The sequence below is a fragment of the Chiloscyllium plagiosum genome, chromosome 6 (assembly GCF_004010195.1).
Source record: "Chiloscyllium plagiosum isolate BGI_BamShark_2017 chromosome 6, ASM401019v2, whole genome shotgun sequence".
Classification (NCBI taxonomy): domain Eukaryota; kingdom Metazoa; phylum Chordata; class Chondrichthyes; order Orectolobiformes; family Hemiscylliidae; genus Chiloscyllium; species Chiloscyllium plagiosum.
This window is the reverse complement of record NC_057715.1, coordinates 93371571-93395589: the sequence shown is the minus strand read 5'-3', so window position 1 is coordinate 93395589 and position 24019 is coordinate 93371571. Positions and strand designations below refer to the sequence as shown.

The window sequence follows — 24019 nt, the reverse complement described above, 5'->3', positions numbered from 1 at the left end:
CAGAGAACACCTCTGGGACACTTGGACCAACCAACCCAACCACCCCATGGCTCAACATTTCAACTCCCCCTCCCATTCCACCAAGGACATGCAGGTCGTTGGACTTCTCCATTGCCAGACCATAGCAACATGACAGCTGGAGGAAGAGTGCCTCAGCTTCCGCCTAGGAGCCCCCCAACCACAAGGGACGAACTCTGATTTCTCCAGTTTCCTCTTCCCCCCCCGCCCCTACCTTGTCTCCAGTCCCAACCCTCGAACTCAGCACCACTTCCTAACCTGTAATCTTCTTCCTGACCTCTCCGCCCCCACCCCGGCCTATCACCCTCACCTTAGCCTCCTTCCACCTATCGCATTTCCAACGCCCCTCCCCCAAGTCCCTCCTCCCTACCTTTTTATCTTAGCCTGCTTGGCACACTTTCCTCATTCCTGAAGAAGGGCTCATGCCCAAAACGTCGATTCTCCTGCTCCTTGGATGCTGTCTGACCTGCGCTTTTCCAGCACACATTTTCAGCTCTGATCTCCAGCATCTGCAGTCCTCACTTTCTCCTGTTAGATGAGATGGAAAACTGTGTACTAGGGAATGCACAACTCTTAGTATGGATTTAGTAAAGTGATTGGTACACAACTTTGAGGATCATGTGCAAAATGGCTGCCACATTCACCTACAAAACTGCATGTGTTCAATTTCTTCTCACATTATTATTCTTCTGTAAAGTGCTCAATTACATTTGCAAGATAAACATAAAATAAACATAAGTGCAAAGCAAATTGTGACTTTTGATTTTTAAGTACACAACGCTTAACCAACATTTTTTAAAATTTTTCTAATCTTTCAACTCTGGAAATTTTTTCCATTCCCGAAATTAGCTTCTCCAATAGTTTGAACTTATTTGGGTGTTTTCCTTTTTTTTAATCTAGTAAATATTATCTCAGTTGAATGTTTGTTTGAATACGTGGGAATATTCTTGCTAGAATTAAAAGTTTTAATCATTCAAGTCAGGGTCCAGAACTTGAATACAGCCAGTGCTGTTTCTTCAATTTGGCATTGAGGGAATGATTTTCCATTTCAATAAATGTAAGGTTTTCTTGTTGTACAGTCTCTTTACCAACAGAGAAAAAAACTTCAAATACCCTCTGTTCAAATGAATCTCTCAAACAGACCATTAGTTATAGCTGAAAAATGTGTTGTTTATGCCCAAAACGTCGATTCTCCTGCACCTTGGATGCTGCCTGACCTGCTGTGCTTTTCCAGCAACACATTTTCAGCTTTGATCTCCAGCATCTCCAGTCCTCACTTTCTCCTCATCAGTTAGATTAAACTGATATATACCCCATCTGCAATTCATAGCAGTGTGCAAGTTGGTTGCAATGTCAATGTATCAAGTGGCTAAACTTTCAACAGTGTCATCCATTTTTGAAGCACTGTGGCCAGTGTTATCAAAGCACTTTTCATTTACTAATCTTCCATCTAGTTGGTCTAGCTCTGCAAACCTGGGTAAAAATCCTGTAATTTGTAAATTGTTTCTGGCTGTGAGCCATGTATTGAAGCATTTAAAATCCACATAATTGAAATTGAAACCATTTTTATATAGTGTTATGTATTACCTCCTGGATGTTTAGTGTGTGTTAGTCATTCAATATTTTTGTGGATGTAGTCACTTTTTTTTGTGGTGTAAGAAGTTGACACACCGTTTCAGCTTCTGTTAAACAACAGTGGTGATGACCAGTTTTTTTTAAATGATGGTTCGGAAATAAATATTGGCCAAGACACCACAGTGAACTGTCTCTACTAGTACTACAAATAATAATCATCATCATCAAAATAGTGTCATGAAATCTCTTGTCTCTCTCGCCATGACAGTTTAAAAACTTCTCTGAAAGGCAGCATATCTAGTAGTGTAAAGGTGAAGTGTCCATAGTCCCAGAAGACCATAGGGCTGCTTTCTCACTAGAAAGACAATCCGTGGTTTCCAGTAATATAAGACTCCCTCCAGTGACACACAAATGTTCATAGTTGAGAAGCATAGTAAATATAGTAAGATATCCAATGTCTGAAGCTGATTATAGAAGGATTTAGCAGCGATGCAAGACATGGTAGGATAAAAATAGCAAGATCATTCCCTCCATACTTCCTCTTTTCTAACAGATTGTACTGATGGCTAAATGGCTGTTTAACATTTTTGTTCATTTTATGGTGATCTACCAATCCACATGAAATAAATCGGTTACTTGGGCTTTAAGTAGTTGTGGTGCTTGATATACAGGTTTAAACTGTCTATATCTGGATGTTGAAATAAGTCAAATGCAGAATATGCAGTATCCTTGGTCAATCCAGGCTCTGGCTTCAATGTTTCAGATTTTCTCTTGACAATTCACCCTGCGTCTTTGTAAATCAGTCATTAAAATCTCCAAATATAATATTATATACATTTTTAAACTTTTCAAACCTGAAACTCTTGATATTTTGCATGTAGATTCTTAAGAACTAATAAAGATCTGTTTGCATTGCTCCATACAGGAGTTGGCCGAAACAATGGAAGTGACCTGAAAGTTGAAATTATTGTCAAGAAGGTGCTCGTATTTCAGTGTGTTTGTGCAACACAAGAAAACTGCAAGGTAAAACCTACCATAACCAACAAAACTCAGGAAAGTTTGAGATCCATCTCATACCAAATAGCACATCAATTCCATTTAAAATGCTTTCACTTTCTGTCAACCTGCTGGGTGTGCATGTGCGTGCGCGCATGTCTGATGCACTGAGCTTCTGACTACTGTCTTACAGCTTTGGTCGAAACATGGACCAAAGTTAAGCTTGGACGCGAGTGCCTGCCTTGATGAAAGAGCAGCATTTAACTGACTAGCATCAATGTGCCCTAGCAAGTTGCTGGGAATTGATGCAAGCTCTCCACTGATTGGAGTCATTTAGGTCAATCATGTCAGCCCCAGGGCATCTCTGCAGGAGTACCTTCAAGATACTGTCTTAACCATCAATGTTTCATTCATAACTTTCCTTCTATTATGTCATCAGACTGGGGATATTTTGATGCATCATGATTAGTTTGATTCATAACTGTTTAGGTTCTAAAGCAGTGTCTGTATGCAGCTAGACCTGAGCAATATTAAGGCTTTTTGGCATAAATGTTACTTGCCACAAGTGCCAGGCAATGGCAACATCCAAGAGTGAATCTAATCCTATCTTTTCACATGGGTGGCATAGTGGCAGTGGTTAGCACTGCTGCCTCACACTCAAGGACCAGGGTTAGAGCCTGACCTCTGGTGCAGACTCCACATAGACATTCTCCAGGCACTCTGGTTTCATCCCAAAGATGTACAGATTAGGTGGATTGGCTATGTTAAATTGTCTGTCTGTAGTGTACAGGGATGTGCAAGGTGGTTGGATTTGCCATGGTAAATGTGGGGCATGGGGATAGGGCAGGGGTTGGGTCCGATGCTGTACGGAGGGTCAGGTGAGACTCAATGGTCTGGCCTCTTTCTGCACTGTAGGGATTCCATGGTGTACCAGTATAATTACACTATTACATTATTGAATTCCTCCAATATAACACCTTGGTGTTTGTATGAATTGGCATATAATTTACTGAGCTGTAAGAGACTAGGATTTCTGAGGCAAGTAACTCAACTTGCAACACCTCAAAGCTGTTAACTATTTTAATAAGACACCAGTCAGAAGTGTGATGGGATACTCTCAAGTTGTCTTGTGTGGCTGCAGAAGGCTGTGGAGGCCTAGTTATTGATGTATTTAAGACTGAGGTGTTCTTGATTAGAAGGGTTATCAAGGCAGTGATCGAATGGTGGAGCAGACCTGATGGGCCGAATGGCCTAATTCTGTTCCTATATCTTGGTCATTTGTTTGGCATTTAGGCAGCATCTAACACTAATGCCACACATGCATCCAATTCTGATTGACCCTTTGCCTGCAGGCACAGACTGGTTCAGTGTCTGAGCAGTTTCAAATAGAATGAAGCAAAGTAAACATCCCCACTACTGACTTGCCAAAAGCAACTGAAGATTAGGATAATACCCTACGCCATTGCCTCCAGTGGAAATAAGGGTATTATTGCTGGACGTAATCCAGAGATCCAGGTAATGTTTTAGGGACCCCCCAGTATTGAATTCCTCCATGGCAGATGGTGGAATTTGAATTCAGAAATCTGGAATTGCCAATTTGTTGGGAAAAATCCATCTGGTTCACTGATGTCCTTTAGGAAAGAAAACTTCCATCCTTACCTGGTCTGGTGACTGCAGACCACATAGCTAGGTGGTTGACTTTTAACTGACCTTCAGGAAAAAAGGGATGGGCAATAAATGCTGGCCTAGCTAGTGACACCCTCCTGTGAGCGAATTAAAACATTTGGAATAATATAGGGCGACTTGATTTTATGTATTCAAGACCTTGAATGATTTTGACAAGTTGGACACAGATGTTTCTTTTTGAGTGAATCCTCAACCCGGACAAGTGTTCAGTCTTTTTAGGATAGAAATGACACTCTGCAACTTTTGGAATTCTGCCTTAACAGTGGAGGCAACTCATTAATTTTTTAATACTGAGGGGGACACATTGTTCAGCAATTGAATGGAAGGCTGAGGATAGGTGGGAATGTGCAATTTTTAAATACACCATTCAATTATCTTATTGAATGGTGGAGCAGGCTTGATGCACTAAATGGTCTACTTCTGCTCCTGTTTCCTAAGCCCATAAGTGAAAGGAGTTTTGAAGGTTATGGCTTCCAGTTTGAACATCTCCATGCCTGTGCTCATTTACAAGGTCCGAAGCATTTGAAGTTTAGGAGGTTGAAAGCTCCTATGTTTTAGCACCTATTGCATTAAAGGCAAGAAGTATTCAGCTTTTCTCATTCAGATTTTTAATGTGCAGATTTGGGATTCAAGTTAAAACTTCAGTCTGCCAGAGGAATGGAGATAAGGAACAGAAAACTTTAACAATTAAGCAGCAGAAGGAAGACAAAGCTGTAACTCACAACACTGAACTGCAGCAGTTCCAGAAAGCTCACCACTGCAAGGCATGTGGGGCTTGGATACAATGCTGTTCCAGCCAACAATACCCCACAACCATGAATTTAAACAAAACTGACTGCAGGATGATACTTATTTCAGAAGCTCTAACTCATGGAATAGGTGGAAAGGGATTATTGAAAGGATTGGATGAGTGGGCATAATTTTTGAGACCCTGAAGGTAGGCACCATATGGAGGAAGAGAAAAGGCTGAGAAGAGCTCCTTCTGAAGGGGCTGTTATGCACATGGTGGCTTGACTTGTATCAAGTCAGATGAAGTTTTTGGTTTTGAATTTCTCGAAGCTTCCTCTAAAATGGCTGCTTTTTTTTCTAATGCATCAATCCAACAGCGAGAGTTTAAAGAATATTATCCAAGATAATCTTCCATTGTTTTTTTAAATGTACATTTTGTATGTACAATTGTTTGTTCACTTATTGTCTGCTATAGGCCAGCACTTATTCCTGTCACCCCAGTGGATATGCGTCAATGTATGCACATTCCCCTCTGATTTCTGTCTGCCTGCTAGTGCTGTTCTGCACCATCTGAAGATTGATTTAAATAAGTCTGGATTTTACATGAGGAAAGCCTACTATTGTAAATTGTAACCTCAGTTTTCAATGTTTAGTGTCTTTTTGTACTTAATTTTAAAGTTATGAACATTTGGTGACTCCTTTCAGCAGTTACATTATAAATTATTTTTACAGCTGTTCTTTGATGCTGGGAGTAACTCTGCTATAATTAGCTTGGAGAACGGTCCTGAAGTGAGCGGTGATGTTAAAGTCCGATTTGAGTCTAGTGGGGTAAGTCTGTCTAATCTTTTACAATTCTTAAAAATAAATGCATCGCAATGGCTTAAACAAATTTTTTTTTTCCTTCTATCCAGGGCCTTCCGAAAGGTTATGATGACTGTCCATTCTACTTCTGGTTTAACACCTCTTTCATTGTAAATAATAGGTACAGTCAAATTATAGTTCAAGAATAGTTTTAAGAATCTGTTAAAAGGAGGCAAAAGACCAATTCAACTATTGCCTCACTTTAATCCAGTATGTAACTGCTTGTGCTTGGTCATATATCCTATTTAAATCATTTGAAATTTCTGTAACAGATAATAGGCTTGATGTTTTTAAAATTCTTCTGCATGATCATGTCAAGCAAACACATTTGGACTCAAATCTCTTGCCTAATCAAGATGTTAGTGTTGTTTGAGAAGACTTGTATAGCCTTCAGATAATCTAGCGGAGTTTATTACTTAGTCTTCTATCCATTGATACGCAGGGTCCTTCAACTTACAAGTGGGTTTGTGGGTGGGGTGAGATGGGAAGTGCATTAAAGAAACTGAACTACATTGACAATTTGATATACGAAAGGAGGAAAGATTGCAAATACTTCACACTATCGCCATATGACTCTATCTCGCACTAGAGATATCTGAAATCAAGCTTCTGGCCACTTCTGTCTCAATATTTCAACCCAAATTTCATGTTTTGGGGGACTTTAGCTACAATATCGGATGCAAAAGTAAAACCATGATCATACAGATGTGCAATAATCTGTTCTGTGGTGTTGATTTTTGATAGGTAGCTGCTATTGGTTTGAGTGAATTTAAGATTACTGTTTTATTAAAATTCAGGTGTCAGCTGTATCCTTGACTTTCCTTCAGACAAGTAAAGGACAATTTATAAGCTGAAAAAGTTAAGCCTGTGTAGTCCCTACTTTCCAATTTTAAGTAATCTTTGCAGATTTGTCCAATGAGATTTAGAATTGCCAACTACTAGATTTTTTTTTTTACAGATAATGTCTGAACTCATTTTAAAAAAAAAAAAAATCCAATTGTGAGCATTTTTGAGTTGATCAATGTTAGATTGAGCTGCAGAGTAAATTTATCAGGAGGGTAAAAACAAGGACTGCAGATGCTGGAAATCAGACTCTAGATTAGAGTGGTGCTGGAAAAGCACAGCAGGTCAGGCAGCATCTGAGGAGCAGGAAAATCGATGTTTTGGGCAAAAGCCCTTCAGGAATAGAGGCAGGGTACCTGCAGAGTGGAGAGATAAATGAGGGGGTTGGGGAGAAAGTAGCGTAGAGTACAATAGGTGAGTGGGGATGGAGGTGATAGGTCAGAGAGACGGGTGGAGTGGATAGGTGGAAAGGAAGATGGACAGGTCATGGGGACAGTGCTGAGCTGGAAGGTTGGAACTGGGGTGAGGGAAAATGAGGAAAGTGGTGAAGTCCACATTGATGCCCTGGGGTTGAACTCTTCTGAGGCAGAAGATGAGGCGTTCTTCCTCCCAGGCGGTGAGGGAGCAGCAGTGGAGGATGCCCAGGACCTGCATGTCCTTGGGGGAGGAGTAGTTGACATGTTGGGCCACAGGGTGGTGGGGTTGATTGAGCACCAATCAGACAAGTATTTCTTGTTTCTTTTTTTAATAGTCTCCAGAGTTTTGACATTAGTGATGAATGTAATTTGGTAACTTTTTTTTGAAACATTTTCTCTTTTCAAATTTGTCTAGGCTCTACTTGTCTAGAGATGAACTTGACAACCCACACAAACCAAAAACCTGGAAAATCTACAGTGAAAAATTTGCAGTGGAGGTGAATTTTGATGATCCTGATTCCAGTTAAGCTAAGGCCACCTCAGGAACAGAATGGGTATAGAATGATTCCAGGCAGTTTGTAATGTAAATATTGTATTGGGAGTCTGGTACTGCCTTCAATGGGGGGGGTGGGCGAAATATATTGGGAACTTCTACTTGCTGCAAGATATTCATGTTAAGTACTTCAGACTTTTGTAACTAAAGGAAAAACTGTTGGAAAATGGTCAAAGAGTCATCATTCTGGTGCTGCAGGGCACCCTCCTCTTCACCACAACCCCTTCCAGCCCATTTTCCTTAAGAGTTGCCAGTGTTGTATTTACCTCATCGGAAAGAGGGTGTGATTATCAGTTATCCCAGGACTGGATTAGTCTTGATATTTTTTACTTCATAAAAACTGATTTTTACCTGCCCAGTGGCATTTTTCCAGAAGAAACATGAGCTATCAGCAATGTTATAACAGGGTTAATAAAAGCCATCCCCCCCTGCACTCCCTGCTCTGAAATTCTGATTTGTTGAAATGATTTGTCCTTTCAGTGATATTTCAGTAGCCTGATAATGTATTGAACATAGTCGTGCAGTATTGAATTGTGCCACTGGAATACTTAGATACTTGTGTTCTTCAGGTGAAAGGCTCCAACCACAAATAGCACTGCACTGCAGGAGGGAAGGGAGCAAAAGAGACTTGTACAGCACAGGCATTAATGTAATTATCCTATTGATACTTAAGTGATCTGACTATTCATATCTGCTTAAAATGAAGTGGCTTTTCTGTATGTTACAAACCCTTAAGCCTAGAACACTTCCAATGGAATTTGTGCACACTTCATGTTTTGATATGAAACTTGAATATTACCACACATACTTGAACTACATATTTAGTAAATGTTTGTTCAACTATTAAATGTCAGTAGTTATCAAATGCATCTATCACTGAATCTATTTACATGTAGAGTTCTTGAAACGTTCTTCAATAAATAGTAAAATACTGACTTCCTACTTTGGGATTTCTCCTAGCCATTGTTACTAGTAGCAAATGTCTGACATGTTTTCCTGTGAATAGAATTGTCTTGTGATACTGTAACTTGATAATGTTTACAGAAGGGTAAAAGGATCCAGTTCCTGCTCTTTTCCTACATATGTAGATGCAACATTTGGGAAGTAGGACAAGTACAATAGGTACGTGCACTTTTTTGAAATGAAGTGATGTGGTTGTGCTTTTTCAATACTAAAGCATCGTGCTTGCAATAACTACACAAAAAAGAGCTTTGCAGTGGAAATGCCAATATGCGTCTGATATCCTTTTATGTTTAAAAATAATATTTAGTGCCATTGGAGCCTGACTCTGATGTGAAACCTTTTTTAAAAATAGTATAACATACACCAGGCTCTAGAAACATTTACTTCTGCTTTAAATGACATACACTGCTGACAATGGGGCAGGGAGGAAAGGTCACTTGGCTGGTTGAGAGGTAGATGCCTTGCTTATTACCTACTCTTTTTCTACTTATAAAAGGAAAAGTAAGTTAGCACCACTCCATATTTTTTTGCTTGCTCTGTGATAGTGGGAATGTCAGAATTGGTAGATGATTTTTTTAAAAGCTGCATCCTCTCGTGTACTTCTGGTTTATTTTTTGAAGTTTTAGTTCACAATATTGAATTTGCATAAGTAAAGTCTTTGATTTATTTTTCCTGGAAATTTAGAACACCATTTTGAGTTATAGAATACATTACAATCTTGGCAATAATTAAGTTAATGTTAAATTAAGTTCAGCTACTTTCGAAAGATCCACAATTTCTTTGCACTGATTTTAAGCATCCTACCATGTACAGTATCAAATATCCAGTTTTATGTTCCAGCTAGTCCTAAATTGGCTTTTTGCAGCATAATCAAATTCTTGGGAGCAATGCTTCAATCATTCTTTAGAATACAATCAGTCACTCATATAATCCATCATAGCTTTTCTACTCTGTTCATAGGCCAAAAATAATGCACCATTGGCAGGAAATGCACGTATCATTGTTGGTGTTAATCCAGAGTAGATTGCTTTCAAACCTGCAGGTAAATGAAAATGAAATGTTAACCATTTCAATGTTGAAGCAGAGATATAAGTGGAGGTATCATAGTACACAAAGTTGCTGCCTCATACAACATTAATTTTTGAAATTCTCCTAATTAACAATGAGTTTTAGTCTCATTGAATTGTTAAACTGAGCACAGATGCTAACTTTTGGGTTTTCAATTTGTCCCAGATACATACCCAGCAAACTTGCTTCAAAATATGTACGAAGCTTATGTTGGAATAACTACTATAAATTCTAAATAGTTTGGAATTTAACCCCTCAAGTGCTTTTACTAGGCTAATTACTAAAATGTAGGCACTTTGCAATGTAGGAAAATAAGCAAGATATCACAACCATGATTAAAAATGGCTAGGTTTGGGTGTTGATCCAGCAATACTTTTTTTTTTTTCCCCCTAAGGATGCAGGTATTGAGTAGTTTTAATTCTGCATTTTCTGAGCATGTCTTGCCCTTGATTTCCATATTTCAAAATGGAGCTATGGCCAGTGCTAGAAGTGTATATAAAATGTTCAAAAACTGCTTTGCCAGAACAGTCAGTTAATCTGCAGGTCGTCTAAATCCTGGTCTGCACTACAGTTCATCCAACTAGAATAATTCTGAATTCCAGCTTAAGCAGCATTTTGATGCTGTTGTATAAACCAAACTTGCCTCCATCTTTGCAAGTTGTTACTTTTTGTTTCTGATAACCCAGCTCAATTCAACTGAGGATACAAGCACTCAAAAGGCTGTAACAATGGCCATGTAAGATGTGAAAAATATACAATGCTAATCCTAGGAGCTTTCTCAGCAAGGTAATAGAATGAGATCTCCCTCCATTGCTGATGGCTCAGTGGTTAGTACTGCTGCCTCACAGCACCAATGTCCCAGGTTAGATTCCAGCCTCCACACTGTGTGGAGTTTGCACATTCTCCCTGTCTGCGTGGGTTTTCTCCAGGTGCTCTGGTTTCCTCCCACAGTCCAAAGATGTGCAGGTCAGGTGGATTGGCCATGCTAAATTGCCTACAGTGTAAGGTGCATTAGTCAGAGGGGAATGGTTCTGGGTGGGTTACTCTTCGGAGGGTCGGTGTGGACTTGTTGGGCCGAAGGGCCTGTTTCCACACTGTAGGGAATCTAATCTAATCTGATTCTTCCATAACTCTTCTCTCTCAAGCTTTCAGCATGACTGAATTTCCTTCAGCACCCACTTTTTTTTTTAAAACAGTTTCAATTTATGATCTTAGTTTTAAATGTATGCATTTGTGGGGAAAAAATAACTTTACTGAATTTTCAGAAGATTTCTAGATTCTTTTGCTGTTTTTCAGCTCTCTAGCCTCTTAAAATACTTATGCAGTAACTATCTTTGTTTGCACCTTCTCCATGATCAGTGCTAGTGTCCAAAAATTGTACTGTCATCAATCTGAATTAGAATATTTTGCATGTTTCCATTGAATTTATTTTGCTTAAATACTTAGTATTCCAAAATGATTTTAAATGTTTATTCTTAAACACTTCACTCATCTGACCATTATGTGCACTACTTTATCATGATCCTGATAATTTCCTTCTGACTAATTAGATTAACCCATTTTGCTCCAGCCTTAATACGTTGTGGATGGGTAAAAGATTAGTAGAGCCTTTTTGAAAATTTGACCTATTGTGCAGATCTTGATGACCAAAGTGTGCAACTGGCCCAGTTCTAAATTATTTTTGTTTAACAAATAGCTGTACTGAACTATTGGGTAGTAAAATTGAATAGGGACAAGACATTCTTTCTACAAAAGTAGAATTGGGCTACCCTAACTTGTTAAGTTAGTGTTAGCTGAAAATATTTGTTTTGAGATGAATTACCTGCATAGCTGTCTCTCCATGTTTATTTTTTTCCAACATTGCTTATTCTACAAAATCTGAATACGGTGGATTGACTCTGACCACTTGACTGTGGAAGGGAGGGAAGTATTAATTTTAAACTCCATCAAGATTCTCTGCCCTCCACTCCTCCTATTCTGGACAACTTGTTTTGTATTAAATCTGTTTTGCACAAGCAATTGGCTGTTCCTACCTGTCTTTGGCAATACAGTAGTAAGTCAGAGGGAAAGGGTAAATATTAACCAGATATACTTTTTTACTAGCAAAACCCATCTTACCTTCCTTCATGAGAATATTTTGGAAAGTATTAAAGAAACCAGCCTGCTGGCCTGCCATTGAGAGGACCTGTATACGAGATTTTACACAGTCGATTGGATAAACAGCAATCCACAAACAGGCACCTCCAAAACCACCACTCACCATCAAGGGAATAGGACCTTTTTATGAAACAAAATTAGTTAGTTAACTTGCAGCAGCATCTAATCAAGTCTCCATTCATGTCATATTTAACTATGCTGATTGTTAGTAAAATTTTTATACCTTGGAATTTTATGTAAATTGATACTTTGGTATGCTACTTTGAGAAGGGTTTGATAAACTGGTGAATTATTCCATAGCAGACAGCCCTGTATCATTTTCTCCATACAGCTAAGAAAGGATAGTGAACGCTTGTGTTCTCTGAATTCACAGGAATTCAAAGAATCACATTTATAGAATAGTCACAGATGATCCTTCTATCTAATCCTCCTTCCAGCATACTTATTGGGCAGTGCATTACAGATTCAAACCACAAACATAGTGGAAGCTTTGATCCCTCTGCTTCCTGGGTATACCAGGGCCTAGTCTGTCTAAATCCCCTATTTTGAATAAAACCCCACCTTTTTTTTTTGGAAAAAAAACCCCCAGTCTTTCGTCACTCTCATTAATTGAAGTTCCTTATTTCTGAACCCAGACTTGTCTATTTCTGTACCCCCTCACATCTACACACTTTTGAAAGTATGATGCCAAGAATTGTATGTGCATGCAAATTTGGAGCAAGAGTAGACCATTCAGACTTAAATGGCAGAGCATCTCGAAGTATAGCTGATCTGATTGTAACTTCAAACCCACCACCCTGACTAATCTTTCACCCCTTGCTTAACATTCACCTGCTTCTGCCACCTTTTCAAACATTCATCATCCTCAAATTTTGCTGCCTCCCTTTCAAAAAAGAACTTTTCACAAACAATGTCCACTGGTTCTAGATTTTCATAATATCCCTTCACCACAATCTTGTCTCAATCTCTTAAACCTCCAGCAGATAAGTGTAGTCTGACCAACTTTTTCTTCATAGGACATTGCCTCTCTCTCATTGCAATGATTAGTTGGGTAAACCTCCTCCTAAATTGCCTCAATATATTTAACCCTTTTTTTAAGTAAGATGATCAGTACTGCACACTATTTCCAGATTCTGTTTCAACCTCCCTATTTTTATGTTCCAAGTAGTTGTTAGCTTTCCTAATTGGACACTACTCTAGCTCAGGATGAGCTTTACTTAAAAAAAAATTCACAAGGTTTGTTGCTTTTGTATAGTCTCCCTTTGTATAATGGCTAAGTTGCTTTATAAATTAACAGTATTAACCACTGTCAATATATCCTGCACCTTCAATAATTTCTGCTTCTGTATCCCATTTAGGACTTTTTTTTTCAAAAAAGGCCTTTCCTTGTTCTTATCACATACACCAGGCAGAATGTAACACAACTTCTACACGAGAGAGTGTAAGCAGATTTTTCTTGGTCTCTTTAGACTGAAGAGGCTCCTTTTCAACTTTAAAATCAAACACCCTTCAATCTTTTTTATAAAATGATACAACCAGGGCAACAGTCATGAGGAAATCGAACAGCAGCACAAGTTCTTATCTCCTTTAACCTTCCCTGCTCTTATTCCCTTCAATAATTGACTAATTAGTTATTGACTAGTGTGATTTTGTACAATGTATTTTGTTGGGTTACTAGTTTTTTTACTCCCACCAGCCATTAATCCTCCAACTCGTCTGCCATACCGCTGGTGGATTACAACAGTTTGCAGCTGGCCACAGTTATGTCTAAGCTTAATGCAGTCTACCTTTGGAAAAACATGCCTTGTATACCTCAGGTAATATACTTTTAGGCAATAGCAGTGTCTGCTCAGTGCTAGAATCTGTTTGCTCACTTACCGCCTTGACTGAATTTGTGACCATTGAAAATACACAGCAGGATTTGGTGATTGAATTTATCTCAACCCCAATGGGAAAAATGAAATCCTACAATGATAAAAGGGTACAAAAGACCAGAGTTTATTAATGCAGATAGTATTTTGTATCTGCAGCTTGTGCAAACCAAGCCATCACTCAACTATTATCCCAAACCAAATTCTGAGAAATTGAGTGAAAATCATCCCTTTGGCCTTTTTTATGGAGGTTATTTCTTTTACCAGTTAAAAGCATCCACTACACAAGATACCAATATTTAAATAGCTTTTTCCTCAGTTTAAATTGACATGGCCCTTCTAGTCAAATTTAAGACAATACATGTAGTCAAAGCATTAGTTGATATCCATTGATTTTCCCCATCACACAAACTTGATAAAGGGGACATATATTCAATGTGAGCATAACAATGTATTCTGATGGAATTATTATGCCTTACAGAAGAGGGAAGTGGAAGGCTATTGTTCTCAAATATGATTGATTATTTTCAGAATTGGGCTATCAACAATCTAAACACCAACATTTTTGTTTTAAAAGCACAATTTAGTTTGACAAGACCCTAAGAAACTGATGATTTTGGAGCCAAAAAACCCTGGAATGCACTGGACATGATTAAAGGCACACTGAGGTCTGGCTTGTGATAGGGGCTCAAACTACCAACTGAAGAGGGGTCACTCTCTATTGTTGAAGTTCCTAGGTCCTGAACCCTCTAAGGGACTGCTAACTGTAAGTGGGTGCCTCCTTTTTAAAGCCCACATCAGGATTATAGCCAGGATGCCCAAACTAAAATTCTAACTATTTAAAAAATGCAAATGGCAATTGAGCCAATTACAGATAGTACTAGGATAACCTATGACTCGAGGCACTTTGGGGGGTGGGGGTGGGGGGAACAGCTCCAAAATAGTCACATTGCTAACCAGAGACTTCATAACTTCCCATTAGCCACTCAGCTTCTGAATTTTCTACAGATAATCTTGGTTGAACCAAAGTTGAGGGTTCATAACAGAGTTGTTTTTTAAATCTTAAAATGGGAAACTTCCTAATCATCCACCAAGGTTAATGCTGTGTTAATTAAATTGCTACTTCCTATAAGGAAAGTGAAGACTGCAAATGCTGGAGATCAGAGTTTAAAAAGTGTGGTGCTGGAAAAGCACAGCTGGTCAGGCAGCATCTGAGGAGTAGGAGTCAAAGAGCTTATGCTCAAAACATTATCATTCATTCCTGATGAAGAGCTTTATGCTTGAAACATTGACTCTTCTGCTCCTCAGATGCTGCCTGACCAGCTCTGCCTTACAAGCACTACATGTTTTGACTTAGCCATAAAACTTTCTTCATTAAGGATTCAAAGAGTGCTCCATAATAAGGCCTCCATATCAAAGGTGATGAATCCACCACAGGACAAATCGTTAATCTAACCCTACTATCCTGGATTTGTTTTGAGATCAAAAGAATGCTTTAGCTTGGTTGCCTATCTCCTTCAGAAGACCTGATTTTCTCTAACATTGCTGGCTCCACCTACTCTAAATGGATTACAGAGGTTCAAGGAGATGGCTCACCACCCTTTTTAAGGGCAATTGAGGATGGACAACAAATGCTGATAGTGCAGTGATTGTTTATATCCTCTGAATAAAAACAACACACTTCCTAGAACACTGTCAAAACAAAAATCAAAATTTGCAGCTTGCTAGACTACTTCAGAGAGCAGTTAAGAGTCCACTGCATTGTTTAGCATCTGAGGTCATGGGTAGTAGACTTCCTCCTCAAAACAAAAATCAAAATGTCTGTGTATATAAATGAACAATAGTTGAATTGCCACTATTAGATTTGCTTTTAATTCCTAACCTGGTGCCATTAGCACACTAGCTGCATGCTAATGGTTCCAGGAGACAGTGTACCAACAGTTGAGGGCAAATAGAAATTGAACAAAAAAAAAACTATATAGAAATACTTGGCCAAATTATTAACATTTTTCTCATTTCATAATTCACTAGTGGATCAATGGGTAAATCTGGACTTCCACTGACAGCAACTTTGCAAGTCACTTCACATCCATATTGATTTTTGAAACCAATTTTATCTTGCTGCATAAGTCAGTGTTTTTAAATCCTCCTATTAAAGAACACATTTCAATTTTGAATTTTGGGCTTTGAATACATTAGTCATGATATCAATTACTTAAGGAGAAAGTCTTTGCAATTGAAGAATTTGACTCAATTAGAATTACAGCTGAGATTTTTATCTCTTTAGTTAAAACAAAAGTATACAATGATATACAAGCTGGAAGTCAGTATGGCTTTAGTTCATGCCAAACGTTGCTGACAAAATCTACACAAACCAATTCCTTATCCCTCCATACTGTTTCAGGCAATTATGAGGAAAAGAATTCCCACGTACACCCGCCAAAATAACATTAGCTATAGCACATCATCCATTTTCCACTTCAAGGCAGAGAATGCAAACAGTGTTTTTTCTTGGGTTGGACAGGAGGAGTGGCAAAAAATACAAGCATTAAGAGTCTGTGGATGCACCAACACCAAGTGGAACCTATTTGGAGATGGAAGTAGAAATGTTGGTATAAATTGGATGAAAAGGACAGAAGAATGACAGGCTGAGCTAGAGGGAAAGGAAGTGCAAGAAAACCAAATTGAGGCAGGAAGAGGATGATCATAGAGGGAAAGAATTTCACAGTAAATGAAGTTAGATGAGGTGTTTTTATCAGGAAATTATGGAAAATAATTGCTGAAAAATTAAATAATGCACTTGTGCCCCACTATTAACTGAACAAAAAAAGCATATTTTCAGTGCACCAATCTTATGTAAGCACTTCAATTCTCTTTTCCTACATCCCCTCCCCTCCAAAAAAAAACTTTCAATATACATGAGGATTGGGTACAGCTGCTGCAAGGATCTGTTGTACACTTGAAACTTACTTTCATGTGCCATAGGCTTAAAATTAGAATTAATTTTAAATGATCAGGTTTCTTTTTGTAGCCAGAATGAGCTCCTGCTAAATTAGGGTTGGTCTCTATACAAGGTGGTGGGTAGGACAAAAACCCACTCATTTTCATAAAATCCAACAACTTGGTTTTCTACACTGTTGTTTGAATATTTGCGATTTATCTGCCTATACTTTCCACAGGATTCTGGAAAGGAGTGGAAATGGAGGGAATACACACAGGAACTGGTAATTCTCTGAGACGAAGCACTTGCCAAGGATATTGGGCTCTACAGTCCTGGAACAAAAACATGGGAGCTTCCTCTTAGAATATTCCACCAACAGGTCTAACCTTGGAACACTCCTCAACTGAAAAAAAGAAATCTTTGTGCTGTGAGGATGCAGCAAGGAGTTGGCTGTTAGTATGTGCTCTCACTAAATGTTGAGGCAAGGTCGTCACTTTTTTGAAAACAGTACCTCATCTAATTGTAGAAAATGCAGCAGCACATGGCCCTGAATTGGTGATAAATCAAATTGGTTCCACACACAAAAAAGCCCTTGGTTTTAAAACAAAAGAAATCTGTAAAGCAATCTTTAGCATTAGCCTCTTTCTAGGTCACTGGGACTCCATCTGACAAACTGTAATACCCAATAACCTATTAAACGGACTTGCCAGTCTAGTAACATCTGTGAACCACCTCAAGCCAGCGTTCAAGACACATCAAAAGGAAATGCCCCCTGCAATTTTCATTATTGAAAAAGGTGAACTTATCCAACAATGAATTCAAAAGAAGAATGATGGTGCTCCTTCTAATTTTATGAACATCATAATCAATATTAGAAACTGTTAGGAGAAATGCTAAAATTTAGTTTAAAAGTAACGACCGATTTGGTGAATCAGTTGCTTTGAAATTCCTGTTACAACAGAAACAGAGTTAAGAAGAACAAGAATCATTTGGTTTCAATTTTCTTGTAGCTTGCGATTTTAATCTCTTGCAATAAACAATCCCACTCATGAACACACATACACTCAAAGCCTGCTTTAGGTACTTGCCTAGATCATCTTTGGACCGGCCTCCTCTTGTAAAAAGGGTGCGACTGAGTTCATAGCCACCAAAGAAAAAAAAGTAGCCAGGCATTTCCCTCATCAATGTGCTTGTCAGACCTTGGTACAGGCCAAGAGGACCATCAGTTTTCAAAACATTTTTAATCACTGCCCAAACTGTGCTAAAAAAGGAGAAAAAATGTACAAATTGCATTAATAGCTAGAATAAGTTTGATCGTTTGCCATTATGGGTACCTATTGCAGAGTTCACGTGCAGTTCTGTTAAATAATGTCACACAGGAAAACATATACAACATAGTGGTTTAATTCAAGACCTTTTGCCTAGAATTCTCCTCAAGGCAGTCTCCAAGAAGGAAGAACAATGCACTCCTAAAGTTGTCTCTTTATTTGTACCATTTAATTTTATTTTTTTTAACCCAACCTGTTTGGATATGACATGAAACACCTCTGGGGCTGGAGGGAGTTGAACTTGGACTATCTAGCCCAGACATAGGGACACTAACACTACATCACAATGTAGCATTTCGTTTATTATCAGCTAGGAGACTAGAACTCAAAACAAATTGCTGGAAAATCTCAGCAGGTCTGGCAGCATCTGTGCAGAGAAATTGGGTTTAGCATTTTGGGTCCAGTAACTCTTCTTCAGAACACAGAGTTCAGAATGACTCTGAACTCAATCTCTTCAGATTTCATCACAGTAAGGTGAACATTTAAGTGTACATGTAAAAAGTTCAGCAAAATTCACTTCATTATATAAAACTGACATGTAAAATAAGTGCCAGAAGACTGGAGAATAGCAAATGTTGTTTCCTTGTTCACAAAGGGGAGTAGAGACAATAGACCAGTGAGCCTTACTTTGGTTGTGGGTAAAAGTGATGGAAAAGGTTAAAGAGATATGACGTATCGTCTAGAATGTAATAAATTGATTAGGGATAGTCAATATGGTTTTGTGAAGGGTAGGTTGTGCCTCACAAACCTTAGAGTTCTTTGAGAAGGTGACCAAACAGGTGGATGAGGGTAAAGCGGTTGATGTGACATATATGGATTTCAGTAAGGCTTTGATAAGGTATAAAATACGGAGGCATGGGATTGAGGGTGATTTAGTGGTTTGGATCAGAAATTGGCTATCTGAAAGACGACAGAGGGTGGTGGCTAGATGGGAAATGTTCATCCTGGAGTTTAGTTACTAGTAGTGTACTGCAAGGATCTGTTTTGGGCCCGCCCTGTTTGTCATTTTTATAAATGACCTGGATGAAGGCGTAGAAGGATGGGTTAGTAAATTTGCAGATGACACTAAGGTTGGTAGAGTTGTGGATATTGCCAAAGGCTGTTGTGGGTTACAGAGGGACATAGATAAGCTGCAGAGCTTGGCTGAGAGGTGGCAAATGGAGTTTAATGTGGAAAAGTGTGAGGTGATTCACTTTGGAAGGAACATCAGGAATAAAGAGTACTGGATTAATGGTAGGATTCTTGGTAGTGTAGATGAACAGAGAGATCTGTGTCCATGTAATAGATCTCTGAAAGTTGCCACCCAGGTTGATAGGGTTGTTAAGAAAGCATACAGTGTGTTAGCTTTTATTAGTAGAGGGATTGCGTTTTGGAACCGTGAGGTCATGCTGCAGTTGTACAAAACTCTGGTGCAGCCGCACTTGGGAGTTCTGGTCACTGCATTATAGGAAGCTTTGGAAAGGGTTCAGAGGAGATTTACCAGGATGTTGCCTGGTATGGTGGAAAGGTCTTATGACGAAAGACTGAGGGACTTAAGGCTGTTTTCATTAGAGAGAAGGTGGTTGAGAGGTGACTTAATTGAGACATAAGATAATCAGAGGGCTGGAGAGGGTGGACAGTGAGAGCCTTTTTCCTCAGATGGTAATGGCTAGCATGAGGGAACATAGATAAAGACAGATGTCAGAGGTAGGTTCTTTAGAGAGTAGTACGGGTGTGGAACGGCCTGCCTGCAACAGTAGTAGACTTGCCAACTTTAAGAGCATTTAAATGGTCATTGGATGGACATATGAATGAAAATGGAATAGGTTAGATGGGCTTCATGTTGATTTCACAGGTCAGTGCAACCTCGAAGGCCAAAGGGCCTATACTGTGCTGTAATGTTCTATGATTATAATACATGGAAGCACATTTGAGAAGTTTCCAACTTTACAGATAACTACCACTTTCAAATGTTTACAAGCATTAATATCCATTTTAGTAGGTTGGCTTACAGCACAAGTCAATATTTTAGGAACTTGACTTTTCAATCTGAAACAGTTATAAAAGAAAAACATGTTGGGCAGTCGCTTATACAGGAGAGAGGTAAAAATTCACTTTGTAATTGTAACAAGATTATACTTGTACAGATTTCTTCAATTTGCAGCTTCTACTGAAAGCTTAAAATATGTTGGCAAGTATTGTGATCATAGGAATTCTTTCTGCTCGGGTGGCTGATCAAACATATGTCAAGATTCCCTCTTGAATATTTCGACAAAAACGTTTTCAAACAAAGCCTCCAATGTGGAGATTCTGCAATATTGTACACAGTTATGGTTCAAAAAAAGTTACAATCCTTACTAAATTTATTAATCTCTGGAAATAACAATCTGGAAGTCATTAGTTCTAGTGAAGGCAGTCATCAATGCAAAGGTGTTAGTGTTTTACCACAATATGATGTACAACACGGGTACATACAAATATATATGCAGAGTTCCTCACAAACCCCAATGATTTAAGTAGTCCACAGAGTGAAGGGCAGAACCAACACTTGCAATCCACTTTTGGTGCAGTATTTTATTAATATCAGCCTTAAGGATTGTCAATTCTAAAATTTACCCATTTAACTTTGCAACCAGCTTGCAGAGATGTGTAATGTTAACAGGCAAGTGTAATTTATGTTCCACTAAGATTATTGATGGAAAGCTATGAGCAAGCATCCTACAGTTCCTGATACCTACCCCCAATTGTATACAGTCGTGGCTGTCAGGAATTTGATTTGGTAATATCTTCCTTAAATGGGTTTGCACCCAGTGCAGGGTTCATGCTACTGAATAAAGGTAACAACCCAACTTAGATTTGAATGCTACAAAGAATCCCACTAAGAGACCATACAAAGAAAAACATTTTCCTCTCTCTCTCTCTTTCTCACTCCAACCACTTTAAGTCTCCTTACAATACGAACCATTTCCCCCAGTAAGACATTTTACAGTTTGTCATCCACAACATTGCTTCGTAACTAAACACAATGAGAAGACTGAAATACCTTCTCTCACTGTGGGAAGAAGGTGAGGATTCCACTTGGGGATTCTCTGCCCCTCCACACAAAAAAACCCACTCACTGGCTATGTGGAGAACATGCTAGAAAGTAAATCAATCTTTAACATTTTTCTTCCTCTCTCCATTTTTTTTTAGATTAGATTACATTACAGTGTGGAAACAGGCCCTTCGGCCCAACAAGTCCACACCGACCCGCCGAAGCGAAACCCACCCATACCCCTACATTTACCCCTTACCTAACACTACGGGCAATTTAGCATGGCCAATTCACCTATACAGTCGTGGCTGTCAGGAATTTGATTTGGTAATATCTTCCTTAAATGGGTTTGCACCCAGTGCAGGGTTCATGCTACTGAATAAAGGTAACAACCCAACTTAGATTTGAATGCTACAAAGAATCCCACTAAGAGACCATACAAAGAAAAACATTTTCCTCTCTCTCTCTCTTTCTCACTCCAACCACTTTAAGTCTCCTTACAATACGAACCATTTCCCCCAGTAAGACATTTTACAGTTTGTCATCCACAACATTGCTTTGTAACTAAACACAATGAGAAGACTGAAATACCTCTCTCACTGTGGGAAGAAGGTGAGGATTCCACTTGGGGATTCTCTGCCCCTCCACACAAAAAAAAACCCACTCACTGGCTATGTGGAGAACATGCTAGAAAGTAAATCAATCTTTAACATTTTTCTTCCTCTCTCCATTTCACCGACTCCAAACATCCTTTAAAGGTTTCTACCTGTGCCAATCTACAATCACAACAGAAATGGAAGAGGCACTAAAACTGTAGGCACTCACTAATTTTCCCTGGTTTTCTGATATTGCTGAGAAGTGTCATGTGCACAAAGCTCATATGATAGTCTCATTGAAATCATCATCTAATTATTGGGTGAATTAACAGGAGGACATTTCAAACTTTTCATTCAAGGTACATGTTGTAGCCTTAACTGATGCATGCCAATCAAAGTCTAGATATGATTAGTCACAGGAAGTGCTCGCAATAGGAAATACATACAGACCCAAATTTAAATTTAAGTGGGTATTGTATATATTCCAAACTACAATGTTACACCAGCTACTAAATAGTGGCAGGGACAAGCAAACCTGGATACTTGCCCATTTATCTTGAGGGAGCAGGACGTGTAGCGAAGTGATCTTTGAAACAGACAACCTACTTGTATACTATGTAGCTCAACTTTAAACTAGATCAAAAAGGACTTCCCACAATGTGACTGCATCCTTTTAAAGAATGAATTAGCATCTTAAAAAAGCATTAAGATAATGTTTTATAAAAAAAAATAGGACGTACCTGGGATGTCCTTTGGCTAGTTTTCCTGAAGATTTCATTTCATGCATTGCCTGGAGACGACATTTGACTAACTCTGTTGGGCAAATGGCCAATGAGGCAAATACTGATGCAAAAGAGCCAGAAGCTGCTTTCTGTATATCACTGAAATGACAGATGCATTTATATTGAAAGGATGATCAGAAAATTCTCCTACGGTTGGAAAAGTTCAGGGCTGCATTGTTTCAGTTACCATCCCCTCCTCCAACATGAAATTCAAATAGAAAGCCTGCCTCTCCCAAATTTTTCAGAGTCCAAACTTTGCTGAGTATATAATCATTTGTAAGGTTTATTAGCTTTATACACAAATCTTTTTTCTGAAGCCTCCTCTCTTTATTTGCTGTAATTATTTCAGATAGTCAATATTTGTATTTTGTAGAAATATAGGACATAGAACCTTGCCCCACCATTTAATATGATCACGGTTCAGCTGTTTGTGGATTCAACTCCACTTTTCTGTCTGTGCCCCATAACTCAGCTTACAATATATTGAAAAGTCTAGTCTCTAATACCTTCTGAGAAAAAGAATTCCACATACTAACAACCTCAGAGGAAAGAAAAATCTCATCTCAGTCTTAAAAGTTACCTCTTAAACTATGTCCGTTATCTTTAGTCTCTCCCATGCCCTCCTGGTATCCACTCTATCCAATTACGCAAGATCTTAAATTACTCAATAAGATTACCTCTCAGTGTTCTAAACTCCACTGACTCTGAAGCATTTTTTCATAAGATAAGCCCTTCATTTCAGCATTGAGTTGAGTGAACCATGTCCATTTAAGTCTGTAACACTTTATCACACTATGACAATTCATCATCAGCATTAAAGACCATTGCTTGACTTCAAGATTTTAACTAATGAATAACTCATGAGCATCGTAACATTAGAGACTGGATTTTTTGCCAAAAAATGTTTTCCTTTATATGTTATTTAATAATACAGAACTTGAATATTTCTGAAATAAATGCATTTTGTTCAGGCTTTTCATCTTGCACTCATCAGGACATATTCAAGAAAAAGCACCGTAAAAGGGAAGCAATATTTTATACTGTCTGAGAAGTATGCCTGTTAATTTATTGTTAGAGGCCGAGGAGAATGCATCAGTTCAATGACGACTGCTAGTTAATTGGCGGGTTGACTCTGATTCCTTGAGACATTGCCTTGACCAGTGAACCACAGATTGGCTTGTGTGCATCTGTACTGCCTACAAAGAACAGCACCCAGTTTACGAATCTGTGTCACTTCCAGTATGTACCAGTGTGCCACATTGATTGATTTTCCTTAATTAGTTGGCAGGATAATTCCTAACACATTCAAAATTATTTACCAAATGTACATTCAACATTGGACACGGTGCAAAGATTTTACAAATCAAAGGCTGGTTGGGTACAGTCAGTAACTTGCCTGATACAGACAAAAGACTGGCGGATTGTATGATCTATATACCTATCATCACACTGACCCTGAAATTCACATAACACATTAATCACGCGTGAGATAAGCAGAACATCTTTTTGGTTTGATGGCATATATTATTTATGTTACTACTACATAAGATTGAGACGTTCAGTCCTGAAGAGTAGCCAGTCCTTCTTTGATTTGCCTGAGAGAAAAAGGAGTCTAAAAACTTG

The 24019-nt window shown here is 38.6% G+C and overlaps 2 protein-coding genes and 2 long non-coding RNA genes across 6 annotated transcripts in view; 2 read left to right on the top strand and 2 right to left on the bottom strand.

Annotated features, from left to right (window-relative positions):
* tpte (transmembrane phosphatase with tensin homology) overlaps nucleotides 1-7651 on the top strand; it is a 64619-nt gene extending 56968 nt beyond the window's left edge. Inside the window, exons 17-20 of the mRNA XM_043692713.1 lie at nucleotides 2519-2616; nucleotides 5737-5832; nucleotides 5916-5986; nucleotides 7540-7651. Of these exons, the coding sequence (XP_043548648.1) occupies nucleotides 2519-2616; nucleotides 5737-5832; nucleotides 5916-5986; nucleotides 7540-7651 (377 nt within the window). The remainder of the gene's footprint in view (nucleotides 1-2518; nucleotides 2617-5736; nucleotides 5833-5915; nucleotides 5987-7539) is intronic.
* Nucleotides 7652-8719: 1068 nt separating this feature from the next.
* Nucleotides 8720-16999, top strand: LOC122550827. Its single transcript, XR_006311955.1, has 3 exons — nucleotides 8720-8799; nucleotides 13562-13682; nucleotides 16916-16999. It is a non-coding gene; the product is annotated as an uncharacterized LOC122550827 (long non-coding RNA).
* Nucleotides 9233-24019, bottom strand: part of LOC122550826 (mitochondrial ornithine transporter 1-like) — an 89499-nt gene continuing 74712 nt past the window's right edge. For all 3 annotated transcript variants that reach the window (XM_043692132.1, XM_043692131.1, XM_043692130.1), the window contains exons 4-7: nucleotides 22355-22495; nucleotides 17766-17938; nucleotides 11827-11985; nucleotides 9233-9676 (exon numbers count right to left, since the gene is read on the bottom strand). In XM_043692132.1, the coding sequence (XP_043548067.1) occupies nucleotides 9555-9676; nucleotides 11827-11985; nucleotides 17766-17938; nucleotides 22355-22495 (595 nt within the window). In that variant the 3' untranslated portion in view covers nucleotides 9233-9554. The remainder of the gene's footprint in view (nucleotides 9677-11826; nucleotides 11986-17765; nucleotides 17939-22354; nucleotides 22496-24019) is intronic.
* LOC122550828 lies at nucleotides 12965-17752 on the bottom strand. The gene is made up of 2 exons (XR_006311956.1): nucleotides 15080-17752; nucleotides 12965-14947 (listed from the first exon to the last, which is right to left on the bottom strand). It is a non-coding gene; the product is annotated as an uncharacterized LOC122550828 (long non-coding RNA).